This window comes from Nycticebus coucang, chromosome 22 (assembly GCF_027406575.1).
Source record: "Nycticebus coucang isolate mNycCou1 chromosome 22, mNycCou1.pri, whole genome shotgun sequence".
NCBI classification, from domain to species: Eukaryota; Metazoa; Chordata; class Mammalia; order Primates; family Lorisidae; genus Nycticebus; species Nycticebus coucang.
This window is the reverse complement of record NC_069801.1, coordinates 31,462,954-31,478,872: the sequence shown is the minus strand read 5'-3', so window position 1 is coordinate 31,478,872 and position 15,919 is coordinate 31,462,954. Positions and strand designations below refer to the sequence as shown.

Genomic DNA, 15,919 nt, shown 5'->3' with positions numbered 1-15,919 from the left:
TGAGCATCAGAAAACACGTGTTGCTAGCCTCAGGCCACATGAGGCCTGAGGAAGAAAGTGGCCCTCATCCCTCAATTGCAGTGTCAGCAAGTCCATTTGGAATCTGGTGAGCACCCACTTCCTGGTTCATGGAGAGCCATCTTCTCTCTGTGTCCTTACATGGCAGAAGGGGTGAGGAAACTCTCTGGGATCTCTTTTATAGGGTCATTAATCCCATTTAGGAGGGCATTTCTTCTCAAACCTGTTCTTTTTCTCATGTCCCTTTTTCTTTTAATGGCATCACCCTTAATTCCAGTGACTCCACCCTGAAACCTGAGTCATTTCTGACTCCTCTCTCTCATCCCCCCACATGCCCAGTCCCATTGACCTATCACCAAACCTCTTGCTGCTATTCTCATTCCACTCACCTTGATTCACCGGCATTCGGCTCTCTCTCTGCTGATTTGTTTCACATACTGTCATCAGATTGTATATTCTTTTCTTTTTCTTTTAGAGACAGAGTCTCACTTTATCGCCCTCAGTAGAGTGCTGTGGCATCACAGCTCACAGCAACCTCCAACTCTGGGACTTATCGATTCTCTTGCCTCAGCCTCCCAAGTAGCTGGGAATACAGGCACCCACCAGAACGCTCCGCTATTGTTTTGTTGCAGTTTGGCTGGGGCTGGGTTTGAACTTGCCACCCTCAGTGTATGGGGCCAGTGCCCTACCCACTGAGCCGCAGGTGCTGCCCCAGATTGTATATTCTGAAGTTCTTGTCATAGCGTTATTGGTCAAAAACCATATTTGGCGCTCCTTTGTTAATAATTTTCTTTTTGAGACAGTCTCAAGCTGTCACCCCGGGTAGAGTGCCATGGCATCACAGCTCACAGAAACCTCAAACTCTTGGGCTTAAGTGATTCTCTTGCCTCAGCCTCCCAAGTAGCTTGGACTACAGGTACCCGCCACAATGCCCAGCTATTTTTTGGTAGTAGTTGTCATTGTTGTTTGGCAGGCCCAGGCTGGATTCCAACCTGCCAGCTCCGTTGTATGTCGCTGGCACCCTAGCCACTGAGCTATAAGCACTGAGCCAATTAATGATTTTCTTAAACAAATATTCAAGACTTTTTTTTTTTTTTTGAGACATTCTTTTGCCCAGGCTACAGAATAGTAGTGTCATCAAACTCCTGGGCTCAAGTGATCCTCCTGTTTTAGCCTCCTGCATAGCTGGGACTATAGGCACATGTTACCACACCCAGCTAATTTTTCTATTTTTTTTGTAGATATGGGGTTTTTGCTGTTGCTCAGGTTGATCTTGAACTCCTGACCTGAAGTGATACTCTCACCTTGGCCTCCAAGAGTGGCATAAGCCACCAACCAGTCCATATTCAAGACTTTTATGATCTGGCCTGGTGGTTTACAAGTACAACAAGCCTTGGCACAATAATCTAGAAAACTTGCTAAATAATACAGGTTCCAGACTTGGTACCTATAGCTCAGCAGCTAGGGCGCCAGCCACATACACCAAAACTGGTGGGTTTGAATCCAGCCTAGGCCTGCCAAACAACGACAACTACAACCAAAAAACAAATAGCCAGGCATTGAGTGGGTGCCTGTAGTCCCAGCTACTTGGGAGGCTGAGGCAAGAGAATCACTTAAACCCAGGAGTTTGAGGTTGCGGTGAGCTGTGATATCACAGCACTCTACCCAGGGCGACAGCTTGAGGCTCTGTCTCCAAGAAAAAAAAAATACAGGTTCCAAAGCTTCACCTCAAATCCACTGAATCTGGATCTTTTTTGGGATCTAGTTTGGAATCTAGTTTGGGATCTACAAGTTCTTGAACTAATTCTTTTATGTACATGGCTAGGGTACTCCTTGAATTCTAGCCTGATCAATCCTTCCAGTTATGTTCCTGCCAAAATTGCCTTCTCATGATAAAATTGCCTTCTCATGATGTGTTCTCTGTACTGACCTACTTTCCTTCTCTTGCTGTTTTTTTTTTTTTTTGGTCTTAAATACCCTAGTCCTTACCTCTGTACGTCCAATTTTTTTATATATTGAAAACCTAACGAAAATGTCTTCTTGCCCCTTAAATCTTCTACGAACAGGCCGTTAAAAGTTTGATCTCTGGGGCGGCGCCTGTGGCTCAAAGGGGTAGGGTGCTGGTCCCATAAGCCGAAGGTGGCCCAGCCCTGCCACAAACCACAAAAAAAAAAAAAAAAAAAATGTTTGATCCCTGAATTCATAAAGCATTTGACCTATGCTTCTCTATTGGTATTTATGCTAAGTGGTCAGCCATCAAAGTTTCCTGTGAGCCGTTTTGCTCATGTACTTAGATCATGTAATCACTTCTCAGAGTATAGTAGACACTCGACTATTGAATGAATGAACAGTAAGACAATTTACAATTCTCTGTCATTCAGGTCATTTCTACTCTCCCCACATTCCACAAAAATGTCTTCAATTACTTGATCGCGTTTTTGCAAGAGCTGCTGAAAAATTCAGCAAAAAATCATTTGGATGAGAATATTCTAGGTAAGCAACCAAGGGAAAGCATTTCTGTAAACTGAGAGACTCATTATGAGAAATGGGATTGTGGAGGGCCCCAAGTTCATTGCTTTAAAACTAAAATATCAGGGCAAAGTTTATACCCAGTTATTTTAAATCAGAAAATATTGCTTTTATGCACTCCTCCCCCTTTCTAATATCACAAGAATAAGTATAGTCATGTGCCATATAACATTTTGGTCAATGATGGATCAGGTATATAATGGTAAGCCAGCCCATAAGACTATAATATACTATTGTTACTGTACCTTTTTTGTGTTTAGGTGTCTTTAGATGCACAAATATTTGCCCTTATATTATAGTTGCCTACAGTATTCAGTACAGTAACATTCTAAACAGGTTTGTAGCCTAGGAGCAATAGGCTATATACCATGGAGCCTAGATGTGCATTAGGCTAGACCAGCGGTTCTCAACTTGAGGGTCGCAACCTCTTTGGAGGTCGAATGACCCTTTCACAGGGGTCGCCTAAGACCATCCTGCATATCAGATATTTACATTGATTCATAACAGTAGCAAAATTACAGTTATGAAGTAGCAATGAAAATAATTTTATAGTTGGGGGTCACCACAACATGAGGAACTGTATTAAAGGGTAACGGCATTGGGAAGGTTGAGAACCACTGGGCTAGAACATCCAGGTTTGTGTAAGCACATACTATGATGTTCCCACAATGACAAAGTCATCCAGTGATACGTTTTTCAGAACATATCCTCATTGTATTTTTTTTTTTGAGACAGAGAATCATTCTGTTGCCCCAGGCTAAAATTTCATGGCCTTGGCCTTGCTCACAGCAACCTCCTGGACTCAAGTGATCCTCCTGCCTCAGCCTTCTAAGTAGCTGGGACTACAGGTGCCTGCTGCAATGCCTGGCTAATTTTTTCTATTTTTTCTCTTGCTCAGTCTGGTGTCAAACTTCTGAGCTCAAGGAATCCCCTTGCTTTGGACTGACAGAGTGGTCATATTACAAACATGAGCCACCACATGCAGTCCTGGCTAATTTTTTTTTTTTTTTTATTTTGTAGTGTCACCCTCCCCCAATATAGCAGGAGATGACAGGCTTATTCTGCAAAAGAGTGGAACAAGAGCGCCTCCAGATGAGGGAGCACAGGGAAACAACAGAGCGGGAGGTGAAGGGCCATGCTGAATTAGCAAGAAGACCTTCTCTTTACATCACTCAACCCCAAGAAAGCTGACAGTCATAGAACATCCTTCTAAGGACAGGCTGCAGTGGCACATGGAGGTTGAGTCCAGCCTGGGCAACATATGAGACTCCATCTCTAAGAATATATATATATATTTTGAGGCAGAGTCTCACTATATTGCCCTTGGTAGAGTGCTGTCACGTCACAGCTCACAGCAACCTCAAACTTTTGGGCTTATGCAATTCTCTTGCCTCAGCCTCCCAAGTAGCTGGGACTACAGGTGCCCATCACAACGCCCAGCTATTTTTTTGTTGTAGTTGTCATTGTTGTTTGGCAGGCCTGAGCCGGGCTGGATCCCGCCAGCCTTGGTGTATATAGCTGGTGCTCTAACTACTGAGCTACAGGCGCTGAGCCTGTTTTTTTTTTTTTGTTTATTTTTTTCTTTTGCAGTTTTTGGCTGAAGCTGGGTTTGAACCTGCCACTTCTGGCATATGGTGCCGGCACCCTACTCTTTTGAGCTACAGGCACTGCCCTTTTTTTTTTTTTTTTTTTGAGACAGTCTCACTCTTGTCACCCTGGATAGAGTGCTATGATATCATAGCTTACAGCAACCTCAAACTCTTAGGCTTGAGCAATCCTTTTGCCTCAACCTCCTGAGTAGCTGGGACTTACAGGAGCCTATAAGAATGCCCAGCTAGTTTTTCTATTAGTAGAGATGGGATCTTGCTTTTGCTCAGACTGGTCTCCAACTCCTGAGCTCAAGCAATGAACCCACCTTGGCCTTCCAAATGCTAGGATTACATGCGTGAGCCACCGCGCCTGGCCTCCAATATCCTCATTGTTAAGCTATGCATAACTTTAGTACCGTCTTTTTATTTTTTCTGAGACACAGTCTCACTCTGTGCCCCTCAGTAGAGAGTGCCATGGAGTCATAGCTCACAGCAACCTCAAATTCTTGGGTTTAAGCAATTCTCTTGCCTCATTCTCCCAAATAGCTGGAACTACAGGTGCCCACCACAACGCCTGGCTTATTTTTTAGAGATGGGGTCTTGCTCTTGCTCAGGCTGGTCTCAAAGTCATGAGCTAGGCAATCCACCCGCTTTGGCCTCGCAAGTGCTAGGATTACAGGTGGGAGCCACTGCGCCAGCTTGAATACTTTCTTTTGCTTACTTCTTTATTTTCTGTTTTCTTTTTTTTTTTTCCATGCAGCTAGCATATTTGGCAGCTTACTGCTTCGAAACCCAGCTGGTAACCAAAAGCATGAAATGACAGAGAAGAAGAAGGCTCAAGAATTTATTCACCAATTCCTCTTCAACTCACTTTGAGCTTCTTTATCTTCACCTGTGTTTTACTCAAGGCAGCCAATTACCAGCTCTACCTGTTCCAGCTGAAGAGACACCTTAAGATTATGTGAGGCCACTTGGAAAGAAGATTGGCAGCTGTCTGTTTCCTGAGCCTAGCACACTCAGTGCTACCGTGAGTTAGAAGACATGGGGAAAATCCACCACAATGAAACTGACATTTGATGTTTAACTTTAGTTATTTAACACAGATAGATCTATATTCATTTTTTTATTTAAAAAATTTAAAAGTAACTATACTTTTGTTTACTCAACCTGACTCCAGGGCATAGTTAGTGCCTTCCCTGTGGCCTGGGCTGAGCTCCCTGTGGTCAGATATTTGAACAGACTTTGGAGTCCTGAAAGGACAATGAGTTGGACAGCAAGAATGCAAGTGGAAACTGCTGGATAAACAGGCCATGGCTTCCCCCAAATGCTTCCAGTGCTCAGTTTGAGTACATGTGTATATGCATATGCAGATTACACCCCTCTTCCTACCTGGATAAGGCCATGCAGCCTCTGAAGGTGGCTTCAAAAATGGAAACACGGAAGGAAACGGCTGTTCTGATAAAACAAGTGAGATTTTCTTGGCCAGCAAATCCTCCAAACTGTATATGATGCATCCCCTTTCTCATATGTGTAATGTATTTTAATGATAAATGTATTTTTAACAGCAGTTGTTGTGTATGTTTTTATCTCTTGAAAGATGACATCTTTCTGCAACTGGACTTTTATGGCTTAAAGCACTGGGGTAGATGATCGGGGGTCAAAGAGACCCACCCCTGGCAGTCTAGTGGATGGTACAGCCATGGCCTGAATCCCTTACCCTGATCTAATCTTTGTGGTTGTCTCACTCTGAATATTCTAGAAAAGCAGCTTATGGAAAAAACAGGCAGTGGCTGCTGAGGACCTAACAGCTAGATCTTCCAGGCATTTAGAAAGGAGAGGTGTATAATAAAGAAACACACAAAACCGCTACTTTGGGCATTCACTTGGGTATTGGAATGCCACTTCTTCTAAGGGCAGTGTGAAAGGACGGTGTGAACAGCTAAAGGGAGGGAACGACCAGTAGGTGGCGTTAACTGGCTCGGTACGAGTCCCGTCGAAATCCAGAATCATCTACAGGGAGAAAAAGTTAGGACAGCGGGCCTGGGAAGGAGTGTGTAGAGCAAGGAAATAGGGGGTTTTATGAAAGCATGTGAGAAAGGGAAGAGGCAAGAGCGTTCTGTTTGGCTTGGAATACTCCTAGTTCTGCCATTTGGGGTCTAATCCTCTTTAATTGTAACTGCCTGTTAAGTTTGATGGGTAATGAGGGTGAGCTGGGGTCCTGGAGGGAGAAAATCGGGAACGTCGCAGTCTTCCAGGCTCTCTTGCGGGTCGGAGCCGGGATTCTGGTGGCTAACTGTGGAGTGCGAAGGGAGCACCCTTGACAGGCGGCTGGGAAGAGGAAGGTCCTTGCCGGTGCAAGCGCAGCTGCCAGAGCGATGGTGGCCAGTGCAAACCAGGCTAACGATAATTTGGAATTAGTGCTTGGAGGTTTGTTCGCTTTTCCTAAGGTCTGGAGCGGTCGGGTAAAGCCACGGCGCTTGCTTGAGCGGGGCGAACTCACCGCCCGGGCTGTGTCCCAGCGGCGCCCCGCCCCCGCCCCCGCCCCTCCTGCTCGCCAATTGGAGGCTGGGGCTCAACCCTCATACCCGTTAAGCCAACCAGAAGCTCCAGGGACAGGCGGAGCCGCTGTCTCCTCCTTCCTCCGGAAAGCGGAAGCGGAAGTGACGTTCGGGGAAGGTGGGGGCAATCATGGTGCCGCTGGGGAGGGGAGAAGCTGCTGCTGCCGCCGTTGCCGGGAGCCGCGGAGGTAAAAGGCTAAACTAGAAATGGCTTGGGCTTGGTACTGTCCGCGGGGCATGAGACTTAGGCTCCCTCCTGAAGCATTTGCCAATAGAGGCCTCGCTCTGGTCACCATGGGGACCCCACCCCTCCTCGGTTTCCATGGGGATGGGTATCCAGCCCCCCCTCCTGTTTCCATGGAGACCCGGACCCTGCCCCTCTTCGCGGTACTTGGAGGCCCCCAGCTCGTCTTCGGATTTTTCTCTGTAGCCCTGGGCTGAAAGCTACCTCAGACAGGTTCCTTTTCCCAGCCTTCTTTCAAGGGTGCCCCCTTCTCACTCCTCCTTGGCCTCCCTCAAATCTTCTGGTCTTGTTTGTTCCGGACAGTTGGTCTCTGCGTTGCCGCCGATGGTGTCGGGGTAGCCTAATGGGGCCCTTGGTGCTCTTATCTCTCCCCGCAGATGCAGCGAAATGTGCATCTATGGGTTGCGTAAGCCAGAGCTAGGAGTTGGGCCGGTTCCTCCCGGATCCGATCCCTTGGCCTGTCTCTGGTAACTACCTCTCTGTCTAGTCGCCCCACTAGGTAAAGGCTCACGTTATAACCCAGAAAAGAAGAGAAAGATAACGTGCCAAGCCAGACTGAAAGCTGAGAATTTTTAAATTCTCTGTTCTGTCAGTCAAATCCACGTTTGTAGAACCTGTGTGTTTGCAGGTGAAGGAAGAATCACTATTTCAGGGCATAGAACTTCAAATTTGGTATTTTTCTCAAGAGTGCATATCATCCTGAGAGAGTATGTTGTTACGTCTTTCATATATTTAGCTGATATTTTCTGAATTTTTAATGTCAGTTTACTAAGCTATAGCAACAAAAGTCAGTAAGATGCATTCCCTCAGGGCAAAGAGCCCAGTACACTAGCATACATTCTGGCCAACACCTTATTGTTTTAGGAGATAAACAGATACAGTGATTGTCATTAGTTGTGCTTGGTTAGAGATTAATCTCTCCACCCAGAGACAGAAACATCTGTTCTAGAAGAGAAGGAATTCACACTTGTTCCTCTACTGTTTGTTAGACATTGTGCTTAACATACATTATCTGTTTTATTCCTCATAACTTTGAGAGAACAGGAATTAATAGTCCCACCTTACCTCTAAGAAAAATGAAGCATAGAATACCTAAAGAGTAAAGACCAAATTCAGGATGTAGGTACTTGACTGTTTCCAAAGCCTTGCTCCTTCTGCCATGGTCTACATGAGGCCATGTACTACTTCATAGTATGATTTGGTGGGATATTTCAGTGAGATTTTCATACTTTAAGATTTATAGCAACTCAGTTTTCAAGTGGCCACTGTTCTCTTTGCTCCTTTGTTCCCTTTAGGTATTTTGACTCGTCTGAATTGTTTGACAGCAAGACACATTTATAAAGTCTTATGAACTGCTATGTATTACTTCAATAAGGCATTGCTTTTCCTTCAAAATGGCTTAATGGTTTCAAAATTAAAATACAAAAGATTATTCCCACAATGATGATTTTCCATTTTCTCTGGCCTGCTCTTTAAATAAGAGAGAAAATGACCCCTGAAGTTTTGGAGGAGGTCCATGGATATTCTGGTATGGGTCTAACTTTGGCTTTGTTCTATTGCAGACAGGTCATTACATTTTCATTTCTCACAATTGGGCTGAGCACAATTGAACCATGGGGGAACACAGTCCAGAAGACAACATCATCTACTTTGAGCCAGAGGAAGATGAGCTGATCCCTGATGATAAGATGCTCAGGTTTGTGGATAAAAATGGACTGGTGCCTTCCTCATCTGGAACTGTTTATGATAGGACCACTGTTCTGATTGAGCAGGATCCTGGCACTTTGGAGGATGAAGACGACGATGGACAGTGTGGAGAACACTTGCCTTTTCTCGTAGGGGGTGAAGAGGGCTTTCACTTAATAGATCATGAAGCAATGTCCCAGGGTTATGTGCAACACATTATCTCACCAGATCAGATTCATTTGACAATAAACCCTGGTTCCACGCCCATGCCACGTAATATCGAAGGTGCAACCCTCACTCTGCAGTCGGAATGTCCAGAAACCAAACGTAAAGAAGTAAGTAAAGCAGTGAGTGAGGGCCCCTTTTGCTTTGGGGGCAAATCCTTACACAATTCTTATTGGTAGTTGTAGCTGAGGAATAAAGGAATCCCTGGGGTTAGGAGCTAAAATAGTTTTGCTTCATGTTTTATTGTGACTGCTTCCTGGAAATTTGGTTTGTGTAGCCGCATGAAATTTGAGAATGCTAAGTTAGAATTTCTCAAATTTTCTTCTCCAAATCATAAATAAAATAGAAATTTCACTGAAGTAAATCCATGTTGCTGATCCTAAAATATCTCTGGGTTGTGTATAAGTGATTCGTTTTGGAGATGAACATCTGCTAGCTTTCATAAGATTCAGGCAAGAGGCAGTAAGTGAGAACAGGTTATCTAAAATAAGTTTTCATGTTTATCATTTAGCTACTGTGAGTAAAGTTATGCATATTGGGATGCTTTGAAAACTGCAAAGCATTTTACAAATTATACTAGTAGTTATTATTAGCAGAAGAAAAGTTATAGTTTAAAGGTAGTGATATCCATTGTCTAGAAAAAAATAGGTCACTGATAGTTACAGTGCCAGAGACTAAATGTAAGGTGTTATCAAACATAAATAGGGTGAATTATTTAGCAAAGTATTTTTCTCTTTTGCTCTAATCAAAGTCTTGAGATTGCATATGGCTTGTACGTATGGCTTATTTGTGCCATATGGCTTTTCCTTTGCTAGCCTTGGAATGTCAGAGCTAGAGAGAACCTTAGAGAGACCATCTTGTCCTATCTCCTACCCCATGCAGGAATCTTCCTACAGCATCTCTAACATCAATTCTCTGGGTGTCCATTGAAACACTTCTAGTGTTTCATAAGAGCACAGTGTTTCATAGCTTAGCCCATACGTTTTTTGGCGGCTCTGATTATTCCAAAGTTTTTACTTGTACAGAACCGAAATCTGCCTTCCTGCACATGCTGCCCACTGGTACTAGATCTGCCTTCCTGAGTAACATTTTTCCAACAGAATAGCCCATCAGCTATTTGACGATAACAGGTTTCTCTTCATCTTCTCTTGGTTAAGCTAAATACCTCAATTTACTTAAGTATCCCTCCTATGACATTTTCTCTAGTCTCTCATCAGCCTGGTCACCTTTGACTGTATGAAATCCAGTTTTTCAAAGTTCTTTTATTTTTTATTTTTTTGAGACAGAGTTCCACTATGTCACCCTGGGTAGAGTGCCATGGTGCCACAGCTCACAGCAAACTTAAACTCTTGGGCCCAAGCAATTCTCTTGTCTCAGCCTCCCAAATAGATGGGACTACAGGCGCCAGCCACAATGCCTGGCTTTTTTTGTTGTCATTGTTGCAGTTGTCATTGTTGTCATTGTAGCTGGCCCAGGCTGGGTTCAAACCTGCCACCCTCGGTATATGTGGCTGGTGCGGTAACCACTGTGCTATGGGCGCCAAGCCCCAAAGTTCTTTTAAAATCCAGTTTTGAACACAATATCACAAAGTGTGAGTCAGCTAGCACTGAACATGTGTGGCTCTTATCTATCTTTTTTTTTTTTGGCTCATATCTTAATCTGGACACCTACTACAATTATTATATAATCTATGTCTTATCAACAGAAACATCTTATAGCTCATACTTGGAAATTTCTAGAGTAGTGGTTTTCAACTGAGGGCAATTTTTCTCCCCCAGAACACATTTTTTTTTTTTTTTTTGTGGTTTTTGGCCGGGGCTAGGTTTGAACCCGCCACCTCCGGCACATGGGACCGGCGCCCTACTCCTTGAGCCACAGGCGCCGCCCCAGAACACATTTTTGATTGTCATACTGGTTACATGCTATAGGAGTCTAGTGTGTAGAGGCTAAAGACTATGTTATTTACAGTGCAGAATTATCTAGCCCAAAATGTCATTAATGTTGAGTTTGAGAAACCCTGCTCTAAATTACTCTCATATGTGCAGCTGTCAAGTCTTATGCAATTGAATATGGAAACTTGCATGTAAGCTTTTGAAATACTTCCCTATTAAATTTTATCTCATTAGTTTCAACCCAATATTTGGGCTTGAAGGAGTTCATTGTACTTCAACAGATATAGAGCAAGGCGCTGTTAAGCTCTGTGGGAGTTGCCAGTGACTATGATGGTTTATAATATAGAATTAGAAATACAGTTATGCTAGTAATCGTAACATCAGGCACAGTATGATAAACTTGAAGAAGAGTTACAAATATTCCACTGCGAGCACACAGAAGTTTGCCTTTAGCTTCAGGAGTCTTCATAAAAAAGGTGGCATTTGAACTAGTCTTAAAGAATGTGGACAATATGGGAAAAAAGCAGGGGAAGGTCTTTCCAAGAGATAGGAACAGCACGAACAAAGGAAGGATTGTGGGGAACACAGGCCATTTTCAGAGTATAGTCGGGTGCTCGCTTCGGCAGCACATATACTAAAATCAGAGTATAGTAGGTTGTCCTGTTAAACAGTGGTCAGCACACTTTTTCTGTAAAGAGCTAAATAGTAAATATTCTAGGTTTTGCAGGAAATAAGATTTCTGTTGAAGATACTCAGCTCTTCCATTGTAGCTCAAAAGTAGTCACAGGCAATACATAAATGAATGAACATGGCTGTGTTCTGATAAAACTTTATTTGCAAAAACAGGCAGCAGGCTGGGTTTAGTCCACTGGCTATAGTGTGCTGACCCTTGGACTAGAACATGAGTAGTAGGAGATAAGGATGGAAAGATAGTAAAGATCCAAATGTGGAGTGCAGTGATAGCATACTAAGGGTTTTGCTCTATATTCTGAAAACAGTGGGAAACCATTGAAGGTGTCTGAGCTAAGGAGTAATGTGGTTAGAATAGCATTTAGAAAGCTGGAGAAAACTTATGCCCAGTTAGGAGACAGTTGTAGTTTAGGTTTGGAGTTTCATTTAAATCTAATGAAGGATAATGGTCTTGTACATGGAGAGAATCAAGAGTTCTTGTAGAGATATGACAGAACTTCATAAATGTTTGAAGGATGAGCTATTAGTTGGGCATGATTCAAAGGTTTTGAATCATATTGATTGAAATGATTCATCCATTTTCCAACTCAAGTATGTTGAGTTTCTGCCGTGTCTTAGCATAGCTGATTAATGGAGCTTCAAGTGTAGGTAAAAAGTTAAGTAGTTGGAGTCCATGCTGGTTGGTACTTCAGTAGACAGAAAGTGGCTCCAGTTGGTGATCCTGTTAACAGAAATCAATAAGATAGTCAAAGGAAAAAGCTTGGTAGAGAAATGAATGAGTTTAGCTGGAGTGTGTTGAATTGTATAGTCCTTGAAGAAAAGTAACATGAGCAAGTTGAAACTCCACCGGAAATGTGGATTTGAAGTCAAGGAAATAGCTTGGGATTAGAATTGCGGACCCACAAAAGGGTGGTAGTTCAAACTATGGGCTGTAGTTTGAATGATTATACAACCAGTGATATTACTCAAGGGAGAAGTAAGAGTTGGCCTGAGAACTTAGGGGTTGGAAAGAGAAAGAGGAACCTGAGAAGATCACACTTGTCAAAGAGATGGGTAGAAGGCAGTGTGGTGGAAGCTGAGGGAGAAGAGTGTCCAGAAATGTGAATTTTCATTCTTATGTGACCTTGCAGAGAGATTGATGGCCTGAGAGAATCCATTAGTTCTGCTAGTTGTTTTAAGTTTTCACATCATGAGAAGAACTGCAGGAGAGCATTGGAGGCTGAAGCCAGATACTGAGTGATGAAGAAGTAAGTGGGTGATGAGGAAACAGGAAGCAGGAAGTGTCAAATTTGGTGTTTCTTTTTTCTTTTTTTTTTTAAGTTTGGTAGTTGGAGGGAGAAGAGTGATGATGTAGTAGTATAGCTCAAAGGGATTAAATCATTTTTTTAGCATAGAAAAAAATTTTTTGAGACACTCTTTTTTTTTTTTTTTTTGTAGAGACAGTCTCACTTTATCACCCTTGGTAGAGTGCTGTGGTGTCACAACTCACAGCAACCTCCAATTCCTGGGCCTAGGCTATTCTCTTGCCTCAGCCTCCTGGGTAGCTGGGACTATAAGCACCCGCCACAACGCCTGGCTATATTTTTGTTGCAGTTTGGCCCAGGCCGGGTTTGAACCCGTCACCCTCAGTATATGGGGCCAGTGCCCTTCCCACTGAGCCACAGGTGCTGCCCCGAGATAGAGTCTTACTATGTCACCCATGGCAGAATGCTGTGGCATCACAGCTCACAGCAACCTCCAACTCTTGGGCTTAGGCAAGAGAGTGCCTCAGCCTCCCAAGTAGCTGGGACTACAGACACCCGCCACAACGCCTGGCTTTTTTTTGTTGCGTTGTCATTGTTGGCTAGCTGGCCTGGGCCGGGTACGAACCTGCCACCTTTGGTGTATGTGGCTGGTGCCGTAACCACTGTGCTACAGGTGCCAAGCCTAGCATAGAAAATTTGAACATGGTTTGGGACCTAAACTTCAGGCTGTTCTCAGTTAATGATTACTGCGCAAAATTGTTTCATGAGCAACTGTTTGGGAAACATTAAGTTAAATTAGGACAGAAGTTTGTTTACAGGACTTCTCAGAGCCTTTGGAGTGCCAATAACTAAGAAGGAGGAAAATATAAAATTTTTCAGATGTGTTAAACTTAAAAAACCATTTTGCAGATCTCATTTGCAGGGCAGTATTTTGGGAAATGCTGATGTAGGCAGAAGAGAAGATGGTAGGGAGGGAATGATTATACAACCAGTGATATTAGCTGTCAGTTTTCCACTTTGTACTTTTCGCAAATTGGTTTATTCTATTTGCAAGCCTGGTTTGCCATTCACATCTTCAGGTCATTGATAATAATGTCAAATAGGAAAGGTCAAGGATGTTGTGAGCACTTCATTCTGTCTCCTATGGATTTAGCTCACTCTACTTGCCTGCCACTCAACGTTTTTCCATTCTATCCATGAGACCCTACATGGAAGGCTCTATAAACTATTCTTGAAGTCAGTAGGTTTGAGCTGGGTGGGTATTGAGGGAGAAGCAGCGGCAGCTTTAGTCTTTGAAAATCTTGCTTTGGCTAGGCACCCGTAGCATAGTGGTTATAGCTCCAGCCACATACATCGAGGCTGGTGGGTTCAAACCCAGCCCAGGCCAGGTAAACAGTGACAAGTGCAACAAAACATAGCCAGGAGTTGTGGCTCGTGCCTGTAGTCCCAGCTACTTGGAAGACTGAGGCAAGAGAATCGCTTAAGCCCAAGAATTTGAGGTTGCTATGAGCTGTGATGCTATGGCACTCTACTAAGGGCAAGATAGTGAAACTCTGTCTCAAAAAAACAAAAAAAACCTCGCTTAATTACCATTCAGGAGACTTGCCTTCCTGAAGCACCATCTTACCTTAAGTTTTTGCTTTGACGGTGATTTTATTTTGCCATTTAAATTTATGTAATTGAACTGAAGAGGCTAATGTTTATGACCCTTCAATAACACATTTCATGATCTTTTAACCTTCCCCAACTCCCCTCACTTCCCTCTTTTAAAATTGGTTTCTCCTCGTCTCCATGCACAGGTGTTGCTCTTGAGAAATCAAATCATTTGATGACTAGTTAGTCTTCTTGGCTTCCTAAGCAGCTTACTTTCTGAGTCAGATTTTAGCCTGAATTTCCTGTTTACCCTGGATTATTCCATTGTTCCATATTGAGTGTGTAGTTGGCTTACCTAATTACCTCATTTTTCCCCCTCATGTTTGTCTCGTGCAAAAAGTAAGCTAACCAGAACCTTGCCATAGCTACCATTTTTTCCTAACACAAGGCCACTGGTCATTCTGACTTTAATTTCCCATACCTTGTTCTCATACTTGATTTTGTTGATTTGGTAGCTTTAAGAAATTTCCAACCAAAATACTGTCATGACCGGGTGAGGTGGGAGGCTGAGGCGGGTGGATTGCCTGAGCTCAGGAGTTCCAGACCAGCCTGACCAAGACCAAGACCCTGTCTCTAAAAATAGGCAGGCATTGTGGCAGGCACCTGTAGTCTCAGCTAGTTGGGAGGCTGAGGCAGGAGGATCACTTGAGCCCAAGAGTTTGAGGTTGCTGTGAACTCTGACACCATGGCACTCTACTGAGGGCATCAAAGTGAGACTCTGTCTCAAAAAGCAAAATGTCATGGCTGGGCATGGTGGCCCACACCTGTTATCCTAGCACTTCTGGAAAGCCAGATGGGAGGATCGATTGAGCTCAGGAGTTTGAGACCAGCCTGAGCAAGAATGAAACCTTGTCTGCACAAAAAGTAGAAAAATTAGCCAAGCATGGTGGTACATACCTTTAAGTCTAAGCTACTTGGGAGGCTAAGTCAGGAGAATCACTCAAGCCCAGGAATATGAGATTGTAGTGAGCTATAATGATGTCACTGCACTCTGGCCCAGTGACAAAGCAAGAACATCTCAAACAAAAAAAATTGTCATTCTGCTCAAAAACATTCTTTCTTTTTTTTTTTTGAGACAGTGTCACTTTTGAGACATTATTAGGTCACCCTTGGTAGGGTGCTGTGGCATCACGGCTCACAGCAACCTCAAACTCTTGGGCTTAAGTGATTCTCTTGCCGCAGCCTCCCAAGTAGCTGGAACTACAGGCACCCACCACAATGCCCAGCTATTTTTTGGTTGTAGTTGTCATTGTTGTTTGGCAGGCCTGGGCTGAGTTCAAATCCACCAATTCTGGTGTATGTGACTGGTGCTCTAGCCACTGAGCTACAGGCCCCGAGCCTCAAAAACATTCTTTTTTTTTTGAGACAGAGTCTCACTTTGTTGCCCTTGGTGGAGTGTGGTAGCGTCACAGCTCACAGCAACCTCCAACTCCTGTGGCGATTCTTTTGCCTCAGCCTCCTGAGTAGCTGGGACTATAGGCGCCTGCCACAACACCCGGCTAATTTTTTTGTGTTGTTGCAGTATGGCCGGGGTCGGGTTTGAACCCGCCACCCTTAGTACATGGGACCAGCGCCCTATCTGCTGAGCCAC

The 15,919-nt window shown here is 43.8% G+C and overlaps 2 protein-coding genes across 5 annotated transcripts in view; both read left to right on the top strand.

Moving 5' to 3' along the window:
- The window catches only part of INPP5B (inositol polyphosphate-5-phosphatase B), a 72,838-nt gene extending 67,613 nt beyond the window's left edge, over nt 1–5,225 (top strand). For all 4 annotated transcript variants that reach the window (XM_053577370.1, XM_053577369.1, XM_053577372.1 and 1 more), the window contains 2 exons: nt 2,400–2,511; nt 4,897–5,225. In XM_053577370.1, coding sequence (XP_053433345.1) covers nt 2,400–2,511; nt 4,897–5,012 — 228 coding nt within the window. In that variant the 3' untranslated portion in view covers nt 5,013–5,225. The remainder of the gene's footprint in view (nt 1–2,399; nt 2,512–4,896) is intronic.
- A 1,556-nt stretch (nt 5,226–6,781) lies between these two features.
- MTF1 (metal regulatory transcription factor 1) overlaps nt 6,782–15,919 on the top strand; it is a 61,043-nt gene continuing 51,905 nt past the window's right edge. The window contains exons 1-2 of the mRNA XM_053577374.1: nt 6,782–6,882; nt 8,501–8,959. Of these exons, the coding sequence (XP_053433349.1) occupies nt 8,552–8,959 (408 nt within the window). The 5' untranslated portion in view covers nt 6,782–6,882; nt 8,501–8,551. The remainder of the gene's footprint in view (nt 6,883–8,500; nt 8,960–15,919) is intronic.